Here is a 21,026-nt window from a genome sequence, read left to right on the forward strand (position 1 = left end):
ATTTTCAAAACATTTGTGCAAGCTACACTTTCACTTATTTCCTTACTATGCTTTGTTGAAAGGATATGCCTCACTTAGTCTTTAAGCTTTTAATATTAGGTATAACAAGATTAAGTTCAAGTACACAAAATCCTTTAGACTATTCTGGAATATCAATTTTTAATGGCACAAGTCACAATGAGCAGATGAAACTTCCCATACACTGGTCTACAGAATCGTAAAAGATGGGAAAGCCACAAAATTGGTGTCTGAGATATCAAATCCATCCTGGGGAATTATCTTCAGGTATCTTAGTAAAACAAATATATATGCACAATTTTTCAAGAATTGTGAACTTTTAAAGGATTAGCATATTATTTAATGTGCTTGAAACAATTTGAGTGTTAACTAAGGCCCTTAAAAATTAAGTGCCTTTCTCAAGACACGAGTAGACTGATAGTCTACTCCCAAACTGACAAAGGCCCATATTTTTATAATTGTAGGCTCTGAAGGACAGCAGGAAAAAAAAAAAAACTTACAGAAAACTTATCACACTTGGCTGCCCATTATTTAAAATGTCAATGAATTTATGCAATGTAAATTATACTCTCATTTAATAAAACGCCCACACAATGACAAGAATGAGACTTTAATCAGTTTTAAGTGGAGTTTATAACACTAAGAGATAAAGGGTTGTTAACAAACACAATAACAAATGGACATCTGATTGGTATGAGGCATTATCCTGTACACATCGTATTTTTTTGTGTATCCTCAGTGCATAGCATTTACACACAGAGCCACTGCTGCACAGCACGAGAGTATCTGAAGAGGCTGAATCAGAGTAAGGCTGTTTAACAGACTGAATTTTTTTAGTATATATATTCTATATGAAAACAGGTTGAACTTTTGAACTGGCAGGGTAGAAGGCAACTCCGCCAAACACTGCAGTTAAAGCCCCACTTTAGTGCACACTTCCACCCCTTCCATCTGCATGCATGACACATTAACAGTATTTAAAGGTAAACGAGGCACTTTGTGGCAACCACAGCCATCGTTATGAACATATTGCACAAATTTTCTAGAACTAAACAGTAACTTGTACCCTACTTTTATTTTTTAAAGCTGAAACATTTGATGCTGCCGGTAAACTCCACTTAAGTTTATAACCTGTGCCACAGCAAAGAATGGTGATGCTATTTATTCAACTACCCTTTTATAATTATGGCAAAAAATGTTCAAGAGGAGCTACAGAGGACTTGGGATGGTACAGGGCCCAATTGTAAGCTTTCTTAAAAGTGATGCCTTCAAGTAACTTCAGACATGTAAGCGGCTGCACATCCAAAAAGTCTAAGAAAACATTCCAGAAACTCAAAGAGATTACCTACAGAATGCATTTCAGGCTAATTATGAATACTGTCATAAATAAAGGTTTAATTAGGACTTGAAAACCTTTCAGTCATAGCAATTCTTGTCAAATTCTATGGGGATGGTAACTGAAATAAAGGAGAGTAGTATGTATAATATATATTTATATATATATAATATATATAATGCCATTTTTCCATTTCCAATGACTACACCATAAAATGTAAGCAAGGCTTCTCAAAAACATTGAAACATTCAAAATCAAAACCCTCATTCAGACCTTCACATTCCAAAGGAAAAATAATAACAGTGCAAAAGCCCATTATAATGTCATTACTTATGACCTGGCCCTCCATGTTACATATTGGAACAATACAAGTTATGTTTTAATATACTGTGCCCAAAACTGTAACAAATAACAGTATTAAACATGAATAGTTGATTTTCATCTTAGTCAATAGTTTTCAGCTTTTATGAAAGACAAGGTGGCATATAAATTTCAATGATGAGATCTTAAGAATAGGTGTCTCTAACTTTACCAATTTAACTTATGAGCAGTCAATCCTCTATATATCAATGTTTAAATATAAATGTGTAAATCCTAACAGCTTTGTTAAAAATTTTAAAATTTTATTTGTTGAATGAAACTGATGAGGTATGGAAAACATGTCAACATTATTTACTAAGAATATTTTAGATGAAGTTCTGCCTAATCTATTTACCATCAAACTCTATAAATGCTGCTCTAGTAGGTCCTATGCAATCTGTATTTGTAAATTAACTAGGTCAGACCACAGCGAGTGAACAATTTCAGCACCAATAAGTTATTGAAAATGAGATTTTTATACCATTAAGAAATAAATTGGCTGGATATTCAAATGTTTCAAGATCAAGGTATAATTTGAAAGATACCAAATTCCTGGGAAAAAAAATTCTTTTTAATAATATCTTCACATTAGCTTACAATAGTAGTTGTACTCTGCTTAAAATCATATGCAGTCTGGGCATATCAAATATATGATATTTAAGAAGTGAAATTGAAGCCCTAGTCCTAACTACCACTATGAAGAAATGACTCAACACTGCACATTAAAAAAAAAAAAATCCATTCTTTCAATAGCAAATTGATAAAAGCATTATGTGGGACAATTTCTACTGAGAAAAGTAAATGCCTTATTATGTGTGCAGTGTTGAAAATTTACTGCAGCTCTAATTTCCTTTTTAACACAAATAACGTCCTTTTAAATATAAACATTATATGTACTCAGTATTCAAGTAAAATTCCCTAACAGTTAATGACATTTAAAAAATGTGCAAAACTGCAAAACTCATTGTAATAGAATGTGTAAGGTCAAAAGGGTGGAACAGCTGACATCTATTGGACTGAATAAGTGCATCATAAATCTCTAAAGAAAAAAAAACCGCTTACTGTAGAATCTCAAATTGAAATTTCCTGTGCAGCATTACAAAATATTTTATATTTAATGAGAAAAAAGAAGCTTGCAGGCAGCACATGAAGCATCCACAGCAGGTATATGATTGAAAACTAATAAAATAAGTGTAAGTTGTTGACTGATGTAGGTACTAATAGCATCTGACTTTTAGCACTGGCCTTGATTACACAGGAGATGGAGCAGTCATTACAATTGAGAAAACATATTTAATAAATCATTGTCAATTTTTATAACGTTTCAAGCCCATTCTTTGTTGATAGCCTCCACATTTATATGGTTAAGTCATTGTTGCTGTGTTTCTTATCTATGACCACATTATTTTTATACCCCTTCATTTGTGGATTCTTAAGATGTTGTGGAAGGTTCGTTCCTGTACCCCAATACAGATTCACTCCCTCTAGCTGCCTTTTCTAGCACCAATATGCTTTAAAAAAAATAATAAAATGCACAAATAACAAGCAGTGACAGCGGCCAATTCCTCAAATGTCCAGATTAATAACTGTAGCATGCTAAAGAAAGGTGCTTGTAAATAGCTGGAGATGGTATATGGTCCAGAGTCCAGCATAAAACATATTCCTTTCTGAGCATTCCCTCTATTCCCCTAACCCGAATACATGCATTAGAATGTAGCAAAACCCTTTTGAAACTCCTCTTAGCCAACTGCAAACTTATCTGTTGCCACAAGTGCAAAGGGGCAGGATGTGAACCTGTGTACCACAAAGCTCTTTAGCCACTTCAGTTGGTGACAGAACACAAAATGAGAAATTCCTACGTATACACATCAGTCTGTCTCCACTTTTTATAAAACTGGAATAAAATGGGAAAGTGCCATCTTTATTTATCCTAATTGAATTTTAAATGTCCTTTTGACACAAAAAGGTATATACATAACACAGCTACAAGACCTTTTTTCAACTGGACAACAAGTGTCAAAACCCTGTGGATGTATAGGGTAAAACAAGATTGGTCAGGAAAAGAGAATTGTTCCTATAACTGGTAATCTGACACAATGTTCTATTGCCATTAAAAAAAAAAAAAGGTCCATTTTCAGTTTATTCAAGTTTGTTTTCATGGTGTTTTATCCCTCTTGATAAAAAAAAATCAGACTTTTGTAATTTGTGTATGCTGATCTTCATCAAAAGGTTCATTCTCTGGATCAGAGTCAGTGGTGTCAGAATATCTATAATGATCAGGTTCATTGTCACTAACATCTGGTGTTACAGAAGTTGAACTGCTAGCCTCAGGATTTGATGGCTCCTCTACTGTTTTTGTGAAGTACAGCTTCACCTAGAGAAAGAAGAGAAAGTTTAAGTGGAAAATCCATAAATCTGACTAATCTTAAATTACTTAAAGATATATATTTTTGCAGATTCATTTTAAAGTACTGTGACACATACGATCTTTAAAAGGCAGCTGCTTTTTAATGACCCTCTTCTTAAGACTTCCTACATTTTCTTTCTTGTTATATATTGAAGAGAAACTGGAATGTTAATATACTGTATTTTTTAATAAGCATAAGCTACAAGCATTAACTGAATAATTCTACAAAAGAAATGTACCGAGTTCTTTAAGTTCATCCTTAGTCCACATAGTTCCAATCACAAAATCCAATTCACAAAAGGTTGCATTCCAAAAGAATGTTTACTTAGTACCTGTCTGAAACTCAATGTATTTTCTGATACAAACAATACTAAACAAATACAAATACTATATAAAATACTGATCAACAGTGATGTTTAGGATCCCATTTCGCCTAAGAACCTCACTGAAAGGGAGGGAGAAGAAAGCTGACATTACACAGTGGTCTAAACAGTGAAACAAGGGCCTTTACAGGCAGAACTGAAATAATTGTCCAAACATCTCTACAAGGCAGGTATATCCATTTTAAAGGAGAGAAAGCTACAGCTCAGAAAGGTTTGAAAACTTGCTAAAGGCCACATTACCTAGTGGGTAGTGGATGTGGGATTTAAATTAGATCTGACTCAAATCCTTCCTAATTCTATGATATCTACAGTCCCTCCCCCATGATCCTTCTCTTTCTTTTACATCCAACATTCCACTCCATCAGTGAATTCTTCTAGTTCTACCTTCAGCTAATCTCCTAGCTTCCACCCCTGCTACCTCTCCCTACTTACCTCTCCAGTCTAGTGGACAGAGTAGACTTTTAAAGACAAAATTCAGATTACATCTTTCTTGTGTGGAAAACACTCTAATGTCCTCACACTCAGACTGATGTGCTTTAGTCAAAATGACTTCTTGTCTACTGCTCCTCAAATACACCAAGCTCACACCTGTCTCAGGACTTTTGCACCTGCTCTTTGCTCTTTTCCCAGATATCTGTATAGCTCACTCATTTCATTTAGGCCTCTAATTAATAATGTCACCTGCTTAGAGAGGCCTCTTCTAACCATTCAGCTAAAAAACACACCAAGGCATTCTCTATTTTATCTCTGCTTTATTTTTTCATAGCACTTAACATTATATGGTATTATATTTGCTTACTAATAAATGAAATATTTTTATTTATAATCACAAATATAAAACTTCTTGTAATACTAAAATAAAAAACAAAATTAGAGGAAGTCACATTTTAAAAGCTAACAATTGAGGAAACTTTATTTTAACAGAATTATAGTCTTTATTCAAGTTATTTTTTCAAATTTATGTCTCCTAATATTAAAAGTTGCTTCTTATTTTCTTTTTAGAGAAATAAAAGCAAATGGAAACATGAATTCTAAAGGACACTTATAAATACTTAAACATAAGATCTAAAGGCACTTAATTCTGGATCTATTTTCACTTAAAACAGGTAGCCTCTCCTTTATTTTTCTTATTACTAGCAATATTCTTATACTTATAAGCTATGATTAAGTTTGTTATATGTTATAAAAATGGAATGAAGAAAGAATTTTAAAAGAGAGAAAAGAGGAGGGTATGGTGAAAGGAAGAGGGGAAAATCAAGTAGAATAAGAAAGAGAAAAGGGGAAAAAAACGGCAAACCACCATTTGGGAAAGTTTTACAAGTCAGATTTTCACCTGGAAAATTCTTGTCTGTAACTATAAATATACACTTACATATATCACATCTAAGTACAAGTAAAATGAGCCAAATAATTCTGTAATAAGAGGAAGTAGACAGTTTTTAAATGCGAAGGAGAGAGGGTGATTAGAGAAGGCCTTTGGGAGCTCATGGGACTGAAGCTAAGGTTAGAGTGTGAGGAGGACGGCCGGTGAAAGGCAGGGCAAGGCTGAGGGTGCAGGGGCACAGGGAGAAGGAAAAGAACCAGAAAGACCTGAGGCAGAGAAGCTTAGCATTGTGAAAAACGGAAGAGAGACCAGTCTGGATGAATTGCAGGGAGAGAACGTGGCTAGAGTTGATGCAGGTAGAAGGTAGTCAGTCTTGTGCTAAATTACGCAGGCCCCTGCAGGTCATATCAAAAAACCACAAGATTTTTAAAAAAGTCTAAGCAGGAGTGACACAATAAAAGTCATTTTTAAGATCACTCTGAAGAGCTGAGAATAAACTGGAGGGGGACAAAAGTAGAAGCAGTGAGAACATTCTATACAAATCATTCCCAAGGGGCTGAGTGCCTTTCCACTTCCTTCTTGCCCTATTCCTACTTCATATTCCACTTACTCCTCTCCCCAACCCCTGCCCCAGATTTCACCAAGTAACAAAGAACTGGGTAAGGAAAATGCAGCCTTTTGACTCTCTGTGCATCCTGGATTTCATTAGAAACTTTCAGGTTACTGCTAGATAAAAATTGCTTCTGAATACACTTAATTTAAAAATTAGTCAAGCAAGTCTTTCATCAACAAAACATCTAGAATAAAACAAACACGCAGACACTCACCAACTCCTCAAAATGTTTTTAACTGACCTTAAAATTTGGAGAAAAGTATCTGTTGGCCTTGTCTTTATTTGCTTTGTCAAGATCATTTTTTGTTAACGTGAGTACTAGATATTCCTTGTCATTATCTGCACGCTCTATACTGCAAATACTATCGATTTCTTGATCACATAGACTTCCATTTTCTACTTTTTCTGAGGTTTCCTCTGGTCCTGGTATGAAGAATGTATTTACCCAAAAGTGAAACATTTTGTCCTTAAAAAAAAAAAAAAAAAGACATATTTAAAAAAAATTTTTTAAGATGTTTACCTACATCCATCATTTGCCCTAAAAAGTTAATAAAATATGCCATATGTCATTTGATATTTTGAATAAAGGTAAAGACAAAGACTAATGCTTGGCAATCTGTGGGTTATCTGTTGCATCTAATTCACATGATTTTTCTTTCATTCAAATTCTAGACCAAAAAATATAATTCTACAAATTCTAAAATAACTTACTTTAATACCTTAAGTAAAATATCTCCTTTTCTAGTCTAATACTAGCTTTTTAAAAGTTGAGTTTATATGTATATATTTTAAAAACTCAGAAATGGACTTAATCTTCTCCATCTTGCAACAAGCTATTACAAAATTTACTTTAACAAAAAAGCTCTTGAAATGTCAGTAAAACTTCCCAATGAAGCAAGGCGGACACATTTTTACATCTCCAGCAAAACAAACAATTGGCTCCAGTTTCTTGCATGGCAATGTATGTCTGAAAAGTTTCAATAATAAAATATGGGGGTAGGGAGTAAGTAGTTCAATTTTTTAGTTGTTATAAAACGTCTATTTTTAAAAAATCACTTCTTACAAATAATACGAGGTCTTATAAATCAAAAACCACACCAGAAGTTTATCACTTCAAACCTTTCTTGATCAACACAGAAAATGCTCTCTCTTCTCTTACTTAGCAGAATTTGGCCTGTATGCTCATTTGACAATTAACAATGCACAACCCTGTGACATCTTATTCTGGTGCCTTAAACTGCCATTTAAAACTTTTATTCTAATTTATCTTCTAGTTCATTTTCCCAGGAAGATGGTAAGATCCTTAAGTATCTTATATCTTAAACGTCTTTGTATCTTTTAACAGTACCTAATTTGATACATGGTATAAGTCTTTTAAAAATATTTTATTAATTTCAATTATTTTCACAAAGTTGTAAAGTTAGTAACTATATGCACATTTTAGAGTCAGAAGAAAATAAGCTAGTAAAATTTAAATTTTCAAAAATGTGGATTCTGTTAATGTACTATTTATAGTAAAACTATTTTTGTTTAAATAAGAGCAAAACAAACATTTATAACAGGCAGGGAAAATCACATAAAATGGAAAGAAACGTAAAGTAATTCAAGATATGCAAATATAAATATTTAACCTAATCTTCAATTTTACATGTGTTAATGTAAGGTATATAAGTGACAAAAACTGGAAGAAGATAAGAATTAGTGTAACTCCTAAAAGTATGGGGGAAAAAGTGTGATACAGGTGCCTATATTTTAAAGCAAAATATAAAATCTTATGTGCAAAAGTCTTACAGTGAATAAAGAAAAAAACTACTTACCTTTATTTTAAAAATTTGTTAACACTTCTTGGATTATTGAAAAATAAACTTTCAAAGTTACTGAGACATAATTAACTTTTATTTATACAGAACACACAGTAAAAGGTTTCTGGTGAAAGAAAATCAGTTTTACATTTTGTGATTTTCCAGCTACTTGGATTCTGGATAAAGGAAATTATATTTCTTTTGATAAATCAAAATAGATAAATTCTGATAAATTAAAATTTTTGTGAATGAAGTAAATGAAGAAGCTTTCTTCTATTTTCTCTCAAAAAAGAAAAAGTTAAAACTCAGGAAAACAAAATCAATCCTGTCACAGAGACTGTCTACAGATTAGCAATGTGCTATCTGATATGTTTAATAAGGCAGTAACAATATACAAAGCTAATATTTTTGCTCATTACTACCTAAAAATTTTGCACCTTTAGCTGACCTTAAATGTTCACACTTAATATTTTAAACCAAGTTAGTTTGTTTTAAAATGTGCTTTTGCATTCTCTAAACAATAGTAAGATGCAAACCTCACTAACTTTCTAAACTTGCATATTTAAATACATTTTTTTCATTCCTAGCTAAAAATCAAAATACTCAGTAACTTTGAGGAAGCTAAATATAAAATGACCCAGTCTCAAGAAACATAAACCAAAATGGGGGAAAGGTGATTTGTGTCATTACAGAAGACTACAAAACAGGTTTTATTTATACATAAAGATCAATTTTTTTTTCAAATTCATGGTTCCATTCTAACGTCTTATCAGTTAATTTATCACTCTTCCTAAGAGGATTATAACTAACTGAATGGGGTATGTATGTGATCTTTAATATTTTTACAAAATTTCTTTGCATAGTCCAAGTTAAGGAAAATTCACCTCAAATGACAATGCCACATGGCCTTTTCCTATGGCTCACCAGTGCCATTGTAAGCAAAGCATGTGCAGATCTGATAGAAGGTCATTTATGATTTATTAGATGTCAGTCATAAAATAAAATACATCTTTTAATCTCTCCTTACAGAATGATTTCTGCCTAACCAAATGGTTTAAGCAAAAGATCTGAGGTTACTATTTAAGGTATGGCTATTTTGGATACTTTTCCCAATAAAAGTAAAGTGCAAACCTTTTTCAGCATCTTGTTCTGTTTGTGGAAGAATTCAACTTTGATGTCACCACACACAGGCAACGGCTGAGGGAACTCAAAGTACATGAACTTGTCTTCCCGTCGTGTGGGTCCTGAATTGGAGGAATATATCTTCACCTTTAGCTGGCAGACTACAAACTGAGGATCTGTGTGGTCAAATACATACTAGTATCATTTCACAGCAAATGACAGTTTAACTGTCAAACTGTCAAAAGCTATTCTGATGATTAATATTAGCAATATATATAAAATAGTAATTCTGCATCTGTAACCCCTTAAAACAAAGCAATGGATAGAAATAATTAGTAAATTAAATAAGTAAGTAAATAAATGAAACAAAGAAAATAAATTAGGTCACAAATATAATCAATATAAGATTTTTCTTAATTTGAACCTTCAACATAAAGTTCTATTACTGGTATAAGTCAATTCTATTTCATAAATAGTTAAGTCCCAAGATTGGACTTCTAGTACTATACAGAAACATCAAAACTTCAACATTAACAAACAAACAAAAAAACAAAGCGTAAATACAGGACAGAAATAGACTCATAGACATAGAATACAGACTTGTGGTTGCCAGGGGGGCGGAGGGTGGGAAGGGATAGACTGGGATTTCAAAATTGTAGAATAGATAAACAAGATTATACTGTATAGCACAGGGAATCACAGAGGAAAAAAATGTGATAATGAGTGTGTATATGTCCATGTATGACTGAAAAATTGTGCTGAACACTACAATTTGACACATTGTAAAATGATTATAAATCAATAAAAAATGTTTAAAAAAAACTTCAACATTAAAATGATATTAAAAATCTAATATAAATTATTTTAAGAACTAAAATGAATTGTATAAAAGATAATTTTTAAAACAGGTATTTGCTGCAGTATTCTAAAGTCTCTATCATGGAATAAAAACCACAAAATACCAATCATTACACCTTCATAAGAAGAAAGAGAATATAATCTGTAACAAAGTTAATAATACATGCCATAAACACAAGTCCCAGTATTTATAAAAAATATGAACAATAATTAATGTTACCTAGCTCATATTTTATTTTTAAAGCTATGTAAAGCTACCACCATGAGAAACAGGAGGAAAGAGATCTGAAATGTCTGCAAAGAAATGCAACAGACATCAAGTATAAATTATAGCATAATCCTCTCCCTCCAAAACACACTCCACTTTCATTAATAAGCATTTTGGCTTTGGCACATGCCTATTTTAAAATAACTGGTAAAATACGACCTCTCAAAATGTATCATTGCTTGTATCAGCAATTCAACTAATAGGTCATTAAGTGTGGAAAGAGAAGGATTATGGGTTTTATTTTTTAAATCTGTTCATAAATGTATCTATACCTAGTGACATTAATGATAGAATTTAAAATCATGAATGTTAAGATCCTAGAACTTTAAAAACTTTGTTATCTAAACAATCTGACAATGTATAATTCATTTATAGTATACTAAGTTCAAAAATAAGAGTTCATTAGAAAGAAAGTAATTAACCTGAGGAAGTAAGAAGTGGGTCTTGAAGTTTTGAAACATGCCAAGACAATCAAGAAATATAAACATAAGCCTGCACAAAGTGCATGAGGAATAAATAAAAAAAAAATATGTATATACACACACACACACATACATACATATATATGGGTGGGGAGGCATAAAGTTCTCAGTACCAAAAGATAATCGTCTTTAAAAATGAAAAAAAAAAAAAAATCACATTCTTTATCAATGTGACCAACAACTGAGAACAAGGCAGAAAATTTATGTAAGCTAAATACATTTTCCAGTGTAATAAATACCTACTGGCTCATCTATACAATATCTAAAGAAGTATCATCAATCATATAATAAAGAGTAGGTTTGATAAAAGTCATGTGGGATTATTCCAATATGGATTTGTGAGACATTTATCATGAGAAAAAGGAACTCTAAAAAAAGGAAAACATTACACTAACAATCTGTCAATAATTTTCACTTCCTTGACTAAAGATTAAAAGTACAATGAGCCATGTTACAAGACTTTATGTGATACTAAAAGTTTTCCTGGGAAGTCTAGCTTGAAGAAGCAAACAACAAGGTATAATTTCAAAGCCGTGATAAAAATCAACCAGGAAGAAAATGCCTTGTAATCTTATTAATTCAAACTCCACTATTTCAGAATCTGATAATCCTGATCTTAGGACTTTAAAAAGCAAATTAACTGTGTAAGCCAGATTTCATTAAACTACATCTAAAATGTGTACCTTCAAGAATTTTAGAATTATATAAACAATTGATAATCTAATTAGAAACCAGATTTCCTCAAAAAACTAAGCTAAAAGTTTTAATAAAAATAAGTGAAAAAGATTTCCTCAAATCACTAAGAAAAAATTTTCTTTACAATATGAATTTTATATTTTAGGTAGATAAGACCAAACTTAACAAAATTCCAACATTAGTATGGTTCTGTTAACTTCTAAGACACAATTCTAATATATATCTTTGGATATGATCGACTGTGTTCTTTAAAAAAAGACTGATACTGAGAGTAAACAAATATCAGAACTAAAAGAATTGAACTTTCCTGGATATATGCATATTAATATATATAGTATGAGAGAAAAATCACACTGACCATCTTTTATTAACTTTTTAAAATCCTTTTAGATATATAGAATATAATAACTTCCATTATTTAGAAATATTAAGACAATAATCAAATAAGAAAAAGGCTGTTAGCCCCTGACAACTTTGCAGAAGATATTTTATTTTCACATGTTGTTTCCTTCACTGATTCCTCTTCCTCCTCCTGAACCCAAATTGTTGCAATTTCTGTTTGTCTCAGTCCTCACTCTGTTTCCCTCTGAGAATTCATATTTTCAAGTACTCACTAAATATCTTCATGTAACAGCTCACCTTTACCTGATTTAAAACATGTTTAAAACCAAAATATCAACATTGATGTCTCCAAGTCTCAGATTCACTTTTATTTCTTCCCTGTACTGTGAATTATTCACTTGACCAGGGTGAAAATTCTGACAAAATCTTTAGATATAAATGGCAAAAGAAAAACTAATCACATCTAATTTGATTACCTAGCAAAGCACATCTGGCTTAAAAAGCAAGTCATGTTTAACTGCTTTCCTTTCCACTACTTTTTTCCTCTTGCAATAACCACTTTCTATACAACTGAACCTAAAATACAGCTTAAGCCTCTAGTATTATCACTGACACCATGGTATTTATCAAATCAAGTCTGATATGCCTATTCAGAGTCCTCTAACAGTCAGCCACATGTTCCATTCCTATTCTGTTCTACATCTCTACATTTCTTGTCCAGCTCATTTCCTTCTGCTGTGCTTCAATTCAACCTACTTCCTATTGCCAGTAATAGTTTCTTTGGTTTTAAGGCCAACCTTAACTGTATCTTTCTTCAACGTTCAATAAAGAGCTGGACTTCCTTCATGAAACTATTTGACAACTCCCACCCTCCAAACTTTCTATTTCTGAATATAGCATTTATAATTTATACAACCTCTCATTTAGTTATTACTTATAACACAGCTTTACTACATAGTATTAAATCACAGTGCATAACAGAGAACTAGAAAATCAGTGAAGATTAGAAAGATTTCAGTAGTCAGTAAATTTAGAAGTTTAAATGTAATACTGAGGTCAAAAAAAAAAAAAAAACCACATAAACACACACACATTTAAATGTAAGCAGGCAGAGCTGAATTGACAGATGTTTGCTAGAGAGACCAACATGAAAAAATAGTAAGTAAGGTGACTGAGCTGAATGTTCTCTCTCCCTTATTATTTCTCTAATATTTTATACCTTTCATTTGGCTTTTACACTGATATCTACACTATAGGAAGAACATGAACTTTTTCCTTCTTTTTTCCTTCTCCCCTATAAATCTAAGTTCCTGTGTCAATCACCTCTGACATCCTTGTGCCTTACACTCAGCAGTTTTTTTTACACTGTACTCAGATGACAAAAGCATCAATGAGGCCTTTTAGAAGCCTTTAACATGCCATATTACTAGATCTGTGGTCTTTAATAAAGAAGCTTGCTCTCAGAACACAGGAAAGATCTAATGAAAGTGATTACACCCATGTGACAAAGATAAACAACATCAATAAATTAATTTCCTAGGTATAAATTAATTTAGAGATAGAGAAATTTTTAATTACTTAAATATTTTCAAGAAGCAAACTTAAAGCTGAGAGCTAAAACCACAACAAATTGCAAAATATCACTGAAATATTATTAGAAGTATTAAAAAATATATATAGTGGTATTTTACTTAGAAACCATAAAATTGCACTCTAAATAAATAAAACAAGTTTCTTAAACATGAAAACATAGCTGATCACTTCCAAGGTAGAAACTAATAAAAACAACTCTGCTACAGAAAAAAGCAGCAACAGTCTGGTCTTTTACAGGGCTGGATAATTCTTCCTTCCAAGAGCTCTCCCTTGACTACTTGGTTTGGGTCAAGGTATTAAGGTTCCTATCAGTCTAGCTAAGAACTCTGGCCTAGAATGGCAGAGCAGCAGAGCAGGACCAGGATGACTGAGGTAGGCTTACAGAGATTAGGGTAAGAGAGAAATAGAGGCAGACATCAGTTGCATGATCTTTAGTACTTCCCTAGGAAGTTTCAGATTTTAAAATATCTTCATTTTACTGATGAACAAAGACAAGGAGAGGTAGATGATGTGCCCTGGGTTACACAGCACACTAATAGCAAATCGAGCACTGGAACTCACCTAAATCCAGGTTTTCTCTAATACTCCACACCCCCTGAATCAACCCTACTCATTCAGTATAGTTCAGGTTTTTGCCATGTCTCACCATTTTTCCCTCTTCTTTTTATTGTCCCTATCACCATTATCCCTATCAGCATGTCTTCCCAAGATATGAGGAACTAGTCCCTGCCCCAACACCAGTAATGTGATGAGTCCCATTGCTGCTCTCATGCTGAATCTCTGATGGGTCAGGTTTTTTCAGTCATCTAGTCAGAATATAAGCTGCATTTGGTAGCTGCAGCACAGAATATTCCTCTCATAAATATAATTTGGCTTCAAAGACATTAAACCCACTGGTCTTGGCTTCCTTGGCCCCATGTGCTAAACAACTGAGCTAATTAATTAGTTTGGATACTTCAGAAAATATACACTCCTGCATAAATTTTAAGTATGGTAAATTTCTTTCTAGGTTTTTATATAAACTTCTAGATATGTTAAGAAAAGTGTTCTAGTACATGGAAGGATGAGGATTTAGAGCACTTACTGCAAGTTCCGCCACTGAACATTGGAATAGTTTCAAACATCATCTTGTGAAACAACAGTGCCACTGGTCTATAATCCAGATGATTCTTTAACAGGTAGCTATAATAATACACATAGCGCCTCTGACTGGGAATAGTTACTCCCTGGTGGACAGAAAAAAAAAAAAAAAAAAAAAAAAGAAAAGCCAAATTCAAAAGAAAAGTTCCATTACAGTTATACACTAAATGGTTATGGTAACTGGGTTGTACCCATTGAAAACATATATACATTAGAATTTTGACCTTAAATGATTAATATTTAAATCCAGTTTAATAATAGAATAAATCAAACATCAATACAAAGGAAAATACCAGAATAATTTTTCTCCCTTAAAATACAATTATAACACCCCGACTTATTCAATGGTCACAACAATCTCTAACCCATACCCAATAAGCAAAGGCCACTGGATAACCAAAATAACTGTCAAAGGCCTCTGCACTACAGCCGTGCTCTTTACATGGAGGGCTCCACACAGGATTTACGGATTCTTATTAAACGTACAATACCTCACAAACCTGGATACCTATTTTCCTGACAAAAGCATATCAGAATCAGCAAACTACATAAAAGCATACTGCCTTTAGGAGGCAGAAATAGTAGCAGCAAACAGTGATGCTGGCGTTAGAATCCAACAAAAACATGAGTATGTAGCTGACGTAAATGTATGCAATAGTCTGATTAACAAAGGTGCTTAGAGATGCTCCTAAGCTACATACATCTCTTTGTTGAAGAAACCAGGGAAATACATAATGTTTTAGAAAAGTTATGTATTACAAATGCCACAAATATGTATCTATATACACACACACACATATATGGTTCATGTGGTATTTAAAAGGGGACCCTGACTCACCTCAAGAAAAAAAAATCTCACGTATGCAGCAATGCATTCTCTAATGATGCTGAATAAATGAAGTATTACAGCACTTTTCTAAGGATTCTTTTCCTATTGCATGATATGACTTCAAACAAAATTCAAGCATTTAACTTAGAATTTACAGTATTTCTCTCTAAGTTATTATTGGCATCTAAATCTCCCAAGGTGTTAAAAACTTTGGACATAAAAATTTTTCTTCCCTCTAATGAAAAGTAGAAAGTATATTTACGTGAGTTTAAAGACAGGCATGTTGAATGTAGATATTAACTGTAGTATTCTTGGTTTTTTAAAGGGTAGTGTGATTTTATTACAATTTTAAAAAATACACAAAGTGTCAAATAATGGATAAAAGCCATTTTAAATCAGGACAAATGATTTAAGATTCTGGCTACAGTGCAAAAATCATACAATCAAAAGACAGATTTGAATGCTGACAGTCAAAATACAAACTGGTTTGTTTCTTCAGGAAAATGAAGACAGTAACATCTTCACAGGATTCTCATGAAGATTAAACACTAAAGGCAGTTACACAAAAGCATGATAAAACTACAAATGTTACAGAAATCCTAATTAGCAGTTTTAGAAATTCTAACTGTATTTAAGGTATAATTTTGTAAGTGCTGGAGTTTTAGTTCTATATATTTTCTTAAAGAAATAGTACTAAAGTAGTAGTACTTTGAAAAGCTGCTACAGAAATTAATGTTAAAAGCTGTCATTAAAATTTTTAAAGTGTTTAAACTTAAAATTATTTCTCTACCACATTATGTATGCCATTTGAGAGAGAGAAAAAAAACTTGTCATTCATATTTACCAAGATAAAATACAGAACCACAAAGCAGGTTGAAAATAGCAGATAGATGATGGATGGGATGAAGGGAAAATTTTTTGAACCATGTAAATTTATTACCTACTCTAAAAATTAAATAAAATTTAATAAGGTTTTTTAAAAATTAAATCAATGGCAGTTTGTAAGTTGTCAAGTTATTTTTCTGAGGTTTAGTGGAATGAGAGATGATGTATTTTTTCTTTATCTCCATTCTGGTATAAGTTCGCATGCAATAATTAGAAGGCTTTCAAAGTTTATTTTTTCTCAAGTATCAAGTTATTGGGAATGTATCTGTAATGCAGGTGTTTATATACCCAGTTAAATTCTTATCACAAAGGCAACTGTGTAGAGAAAGAATGTTAGGAATCTATTAGTTGTCACCAGTGGATTAATAATTAATGTGTAAATACAAGTAAGATGAACCAAAATTATTAATATAGTTCAAAGAAAAAGGCTGAAAAACAATTGTAAACTTATTATTTTACTATCAAATTATGTATAATTAGTCTTCTGTATCATAACTTTGCAATTCTTACCTACCTGTTAGATTACCAGCATCTCAAATTCTGTGTCCAAATTAACAAACATTAAAAAGCTGGAAGACCCAGATGTGTATGGACCACAGGCATTAATGTGTCCGCTGCACTATTCTCTCTCTTATGGTCATAATGCACACTTTCTAAAATTTAATTAACAATGCAATGAATCATACTGTACTTTAGAATTTGAAACAAAATGAGTAAAACTTCTGCATTAAATTGACAGTGCAATTTATGACACTTCAAATATCCTGTTTCCTGAATGCATACTGAAAACAATGATTCATGTGCATGTTTTACCTATAGTATCTTGAATACTAAGATTAAATTTAAGTACGTATTTATCTTTTTAGAAACCTAAGAAATGTACTTTTTACTGATCTTCAAAAATTTTACACATATGAAGAGCACTGACCTTTATAAATTCTTGAAGATTAAAAGTTATGTTTTAAAATTTTCCATTTAAATTAAGACTAATAAAAATCAGTTTATTCCTGAATCAAGAATTTTTAAGCTAAATTGGTCTATAACTATATTCAAAAAGTATAGTGCTATTCTCTACCACTAATTTCTCTCCTTTCCCACTCTGTGAAGAAAATTACTTACATTCTTAACCTTTTCTCTTCCAGTAAAACTTTCAAAACATTCTAATTTTAGTTAAACTTAGCATTCTTCAGGTTGACTTAGCATCATTCCTGGTCATCATCTCAAAAGGCATCCACTGTTTCTTCAATTCCCTTATGTTCACAGACCAGGAGGACAGTTCCTCTCACTATTCCTTCCAGCCCACTTTTCTTTTCCACAGCCTTTACTCAGTCTCAGCTATTCTAAATCTCTATTATTCAATAACTCTTTCTTTTGGTACGCACTACTACCTCCGGACTACAATGATTTCAGCATTTTGTTCATCCCACTTCTCTTTCTATCCTGCCCCAATCATCCTCCTCAGTGAACTAAGCTTCCATTTTACTGGGAGCCGTAAGGTGACCCAATGTGAGCACCCCCAAAATTCCTTTCTCCCATCTTAAAACCTTTTTACTCCCAATATCTTATAAAAGTGTCTTCATGTTCACCTCAGTTCTATTTTTGCAAATGTTCTATTAATTACCTCCTCTATGATATTTGCCTTTATTCTCTCTACTTGTCTCCTTAAAAAGTTCGGATTAACACTTATCCTTTACCCAAAACAACCATACAATTCAAAGACAAAAAACACCCATACTCTCTCAAGATTCTGTATGTATCTCTCTCAAACTTTCGCCTTCCCTCCCTATATAAACTCTTGAGGAGAAGTCTCTACTCCTTAAATCCTGGAAATCTGTTATTTTGAGGCTGATTTCTTAGAGGTCATTAGCCATGGCTCAGTTTTGGGCTGCCATTTTATACACCTTACATTAACACATGTAAAACTGAAGATTAGGTTAAATATTTATATTTGTATATCTTGAATTATTTTACATTTCTTTCCATTTTATGTGATTTTCCCCACCATTTTCAAAATTCCCTACTTCTTGTCATAGGATACACTCTCAAAGGTTTTCTCCTATCTTTACTGACTGTCTCTTGTCTGCTTGTCCCTAAATGTAGGCATATCTCAAAAATTTGATCTCAGCTCTTTCCTCTACAATGTCGATTCTATCTACTCCAGTAGTTTAATTATCACTCTTATACACTAACTCTAAAACCTGTGTCTCTCAATATGACTTTATTCCCAACTCCCAGTCCAGAACTTCTTACACTTAGCTGGAAATTTCTAGCTTGAAATCTCAGATGCACTTAGAACACAACATATCCCAAAACTGAACTTTCATATTCTTGCGTAGACCAACCTCTGATATTTCTGTCATTATACTCAACTCACTATTTTCTCCAGCACCTGAGCCCAAAACCTCTTCCAATACCATCCCCATTGTACATGAAGGAAATAAACTGAGGGACAGCAGTAATGTACACAGGGTTATTTTAGTAAAGAGAAGTGAGGAATCCCAGCACTAAGCTAAAGGTCCAGGCAGAGAATGCTTAATCAGTCAGCATGTCAACTCCCTGGCATATATACACAGATATAAACACATATGCCTGTGCATGTGTGCACACGTGTGTGCACACACACACACACACACAAACACAAAACCCACACAAAATGGAAAGCAAACCAGAGGTTAATAAGCTCATTTAGAATACTAATATTTGACTCCTACACAAAATACAGATTTTGACTTTAAAATGCCTCTCAAAATATCAGTCCTGGTTTTCTGTGGCCATTCTAGTTCAGTCACCTCCTGAAATTTTTGAATAGCCAACTGATTATCAGCCTTTATCTAGTTTCCAATCTGTTTTTTATGCCATTTTTGAATTAATTTTATAAAAATATAAGATTAATCACATTACTGATTAATTCAAATTGTTAAATGGTTTCCCACTGTCTACCCAAATAAGAACAAATTTGTCATGCACTATATATAATTCCTTAACAACATACAGTCCAACCTCTTTTTCCACTCTTATCTTTCACAACTCCCTTCTATGTACTCTTACTTTGGCCAAACTATTTAATTTCCCCCATATTATACTTTTCGGTTTTTAAATATGTTATCTTTATTAGATTGAAGTAGAAGGGGTATGCAAGCAGTCATCTGGGAAGTTTTACATATTCTCTAACATCTGGTCCAATTTAGAAAACATAATTATTTGATGCTTCAAGGTTTGACAGCAGCCACCCAAAATGCAATTCAGATCAGATACTTCTTGAGGGCTCCTACACATTTCATTCTGGTCTATTCAGACTTTGTATTTCATCCGGAAGCATTTATGATAACCTGTTCACTGAAAATTGCCCATTTCCCAATGAAATTTTCTAATTCATTAGCATAGACCAGAATATAATTTTTATTATCACTTCCATAATGTAGTTTTATTTCCTTCCTCAAACTTCACATCTGAATTTTGTTTTCCTTTCTTTCCTTTTTCCTTTGATTGGCTTTAAAAGAGATGTATTGGTTTTATTGTTATTTTCATACAATCAGTGTTTGGATTTAGTAGTTCAAATATCTTATTGTTTGCTAATTCATAAACTTATATTTTCTTATTAATTCATCTATTTGTTATTATCTTAATACCTCACATGGATTTGTATTTCCTAAATGACCCAGAATTATTTAAGTGGTTTTAAATTTCCAAATGGTTGAATTGGCCTGATTAAACTTTTTCTTAAAAAAAAGAAATCTCTAATTCTATTGAACTGTAACCAAGGAGTGGGGTTTATATATTTCTACATGGAGATGAGATTTTTATGGTTGGTGTAATAAGTTATTAATACTGGTAAGTGTTTTGTGGGTGACCAAAAATATGTTTTATGGGCTATTGTTATTATGTTAATCAAGCCATTGATGTATCTTCTTATTTATACCTTCTTGATCTTAAAGTATATTTAAAGAAGAATCTTACTATCATTGCCTTCTATCAATTTTTCTTCAGTTCCTGCAGTTTTCACTTAATGTATTGTGATGTTATGTTTAGCACTTAAGAGTCTGTAACTGCTAAGTCTCTGTTATGGAGTGTACCATGTGTTAATATGACATTCTTGATCCACTTTTACACATTTTGTTGCAGATGTACTCTGATACTGATATCCTCTCATCTGCTTCTGAAATTTACATTTGCCTGGTATATCTTAATAAACCATTCATTTTTTAACCTGAGTTGTTTTATGTAAATCTCCTGTATAATTAACCTCTTAAAAAACAGAGATTTTAAAGTATAAGCTACACACACCTCTCAAATCTAGAATATTGCCATAACACTACCAGACCAGAATACCACCTGGATACCATAACACAAAATATGTAGTATTCTGTTCATATTCTGTGCATTAATACTCTCAAATCATCTTCTTTAAGACGGAACCACAATCTTAGTTAAGAGAGTAATTTTCTACCTCAGTAAACTTTTCACTAGCATTTCTAAACTCAGAAATCATTTATTTGTTTTAACATAGTGTTGCTTGAAGCTTGGAAATCTGTTTCAGAATGATCACAATAAGATCATTACAGGAAAGT

The 21,026-nt window shown here is 32.4% G+C and overlaps 1 protein-coding gene across 1 annotated transcript in view; it reads right to left on the reverse strand.

Annotated features, from left to right (window-relative positions):
• Positions 1-74: 74 nt before the first annotated feature.
• The window catches only part of PTEN (phosphatase and tensin homolog), an 89,163-nt gene continuing 68,211 nt past the window's right edge, over positions 75-21,026 (reverse strand). The window contains exons 6-9 of the mRNA XM_006188914.2: positions 14,689-14,830; positions 9,375-9,541; positions 6,683-6,907; positions 75-4,088 (exon numbers count right to left, since the gene is read on the reverse strand). Of these exons, the coding sequence (XP_006188976.1) occupies positions 3,903-4,088; positions 6,683-6,907; positions 9,375-9,541; positions 14,689-14,830 (720 nt within the window). The 3' untranslated portion in view covers positions 75-3,902. The remainder of the gene's footprint in view (positions 4,089-6,682; positions 6,908-9,374; positions 9,542-14,688; positions 14,831-21,026) is intronic.

Source organism: Camelus ferus, chromosome 11 (genome assembly GCF_009834535.1).
Source record: "Camelus ferus isolate YT-003-E chromosome 11, BCGSAC_Cfer_1.0, whole genome shotgun sequence".
NCBI lineage: Eukaryota > Metazoa > Chordata > Mammalia > Artiodactyla > Camelidae > Camelus > Camelus ferus.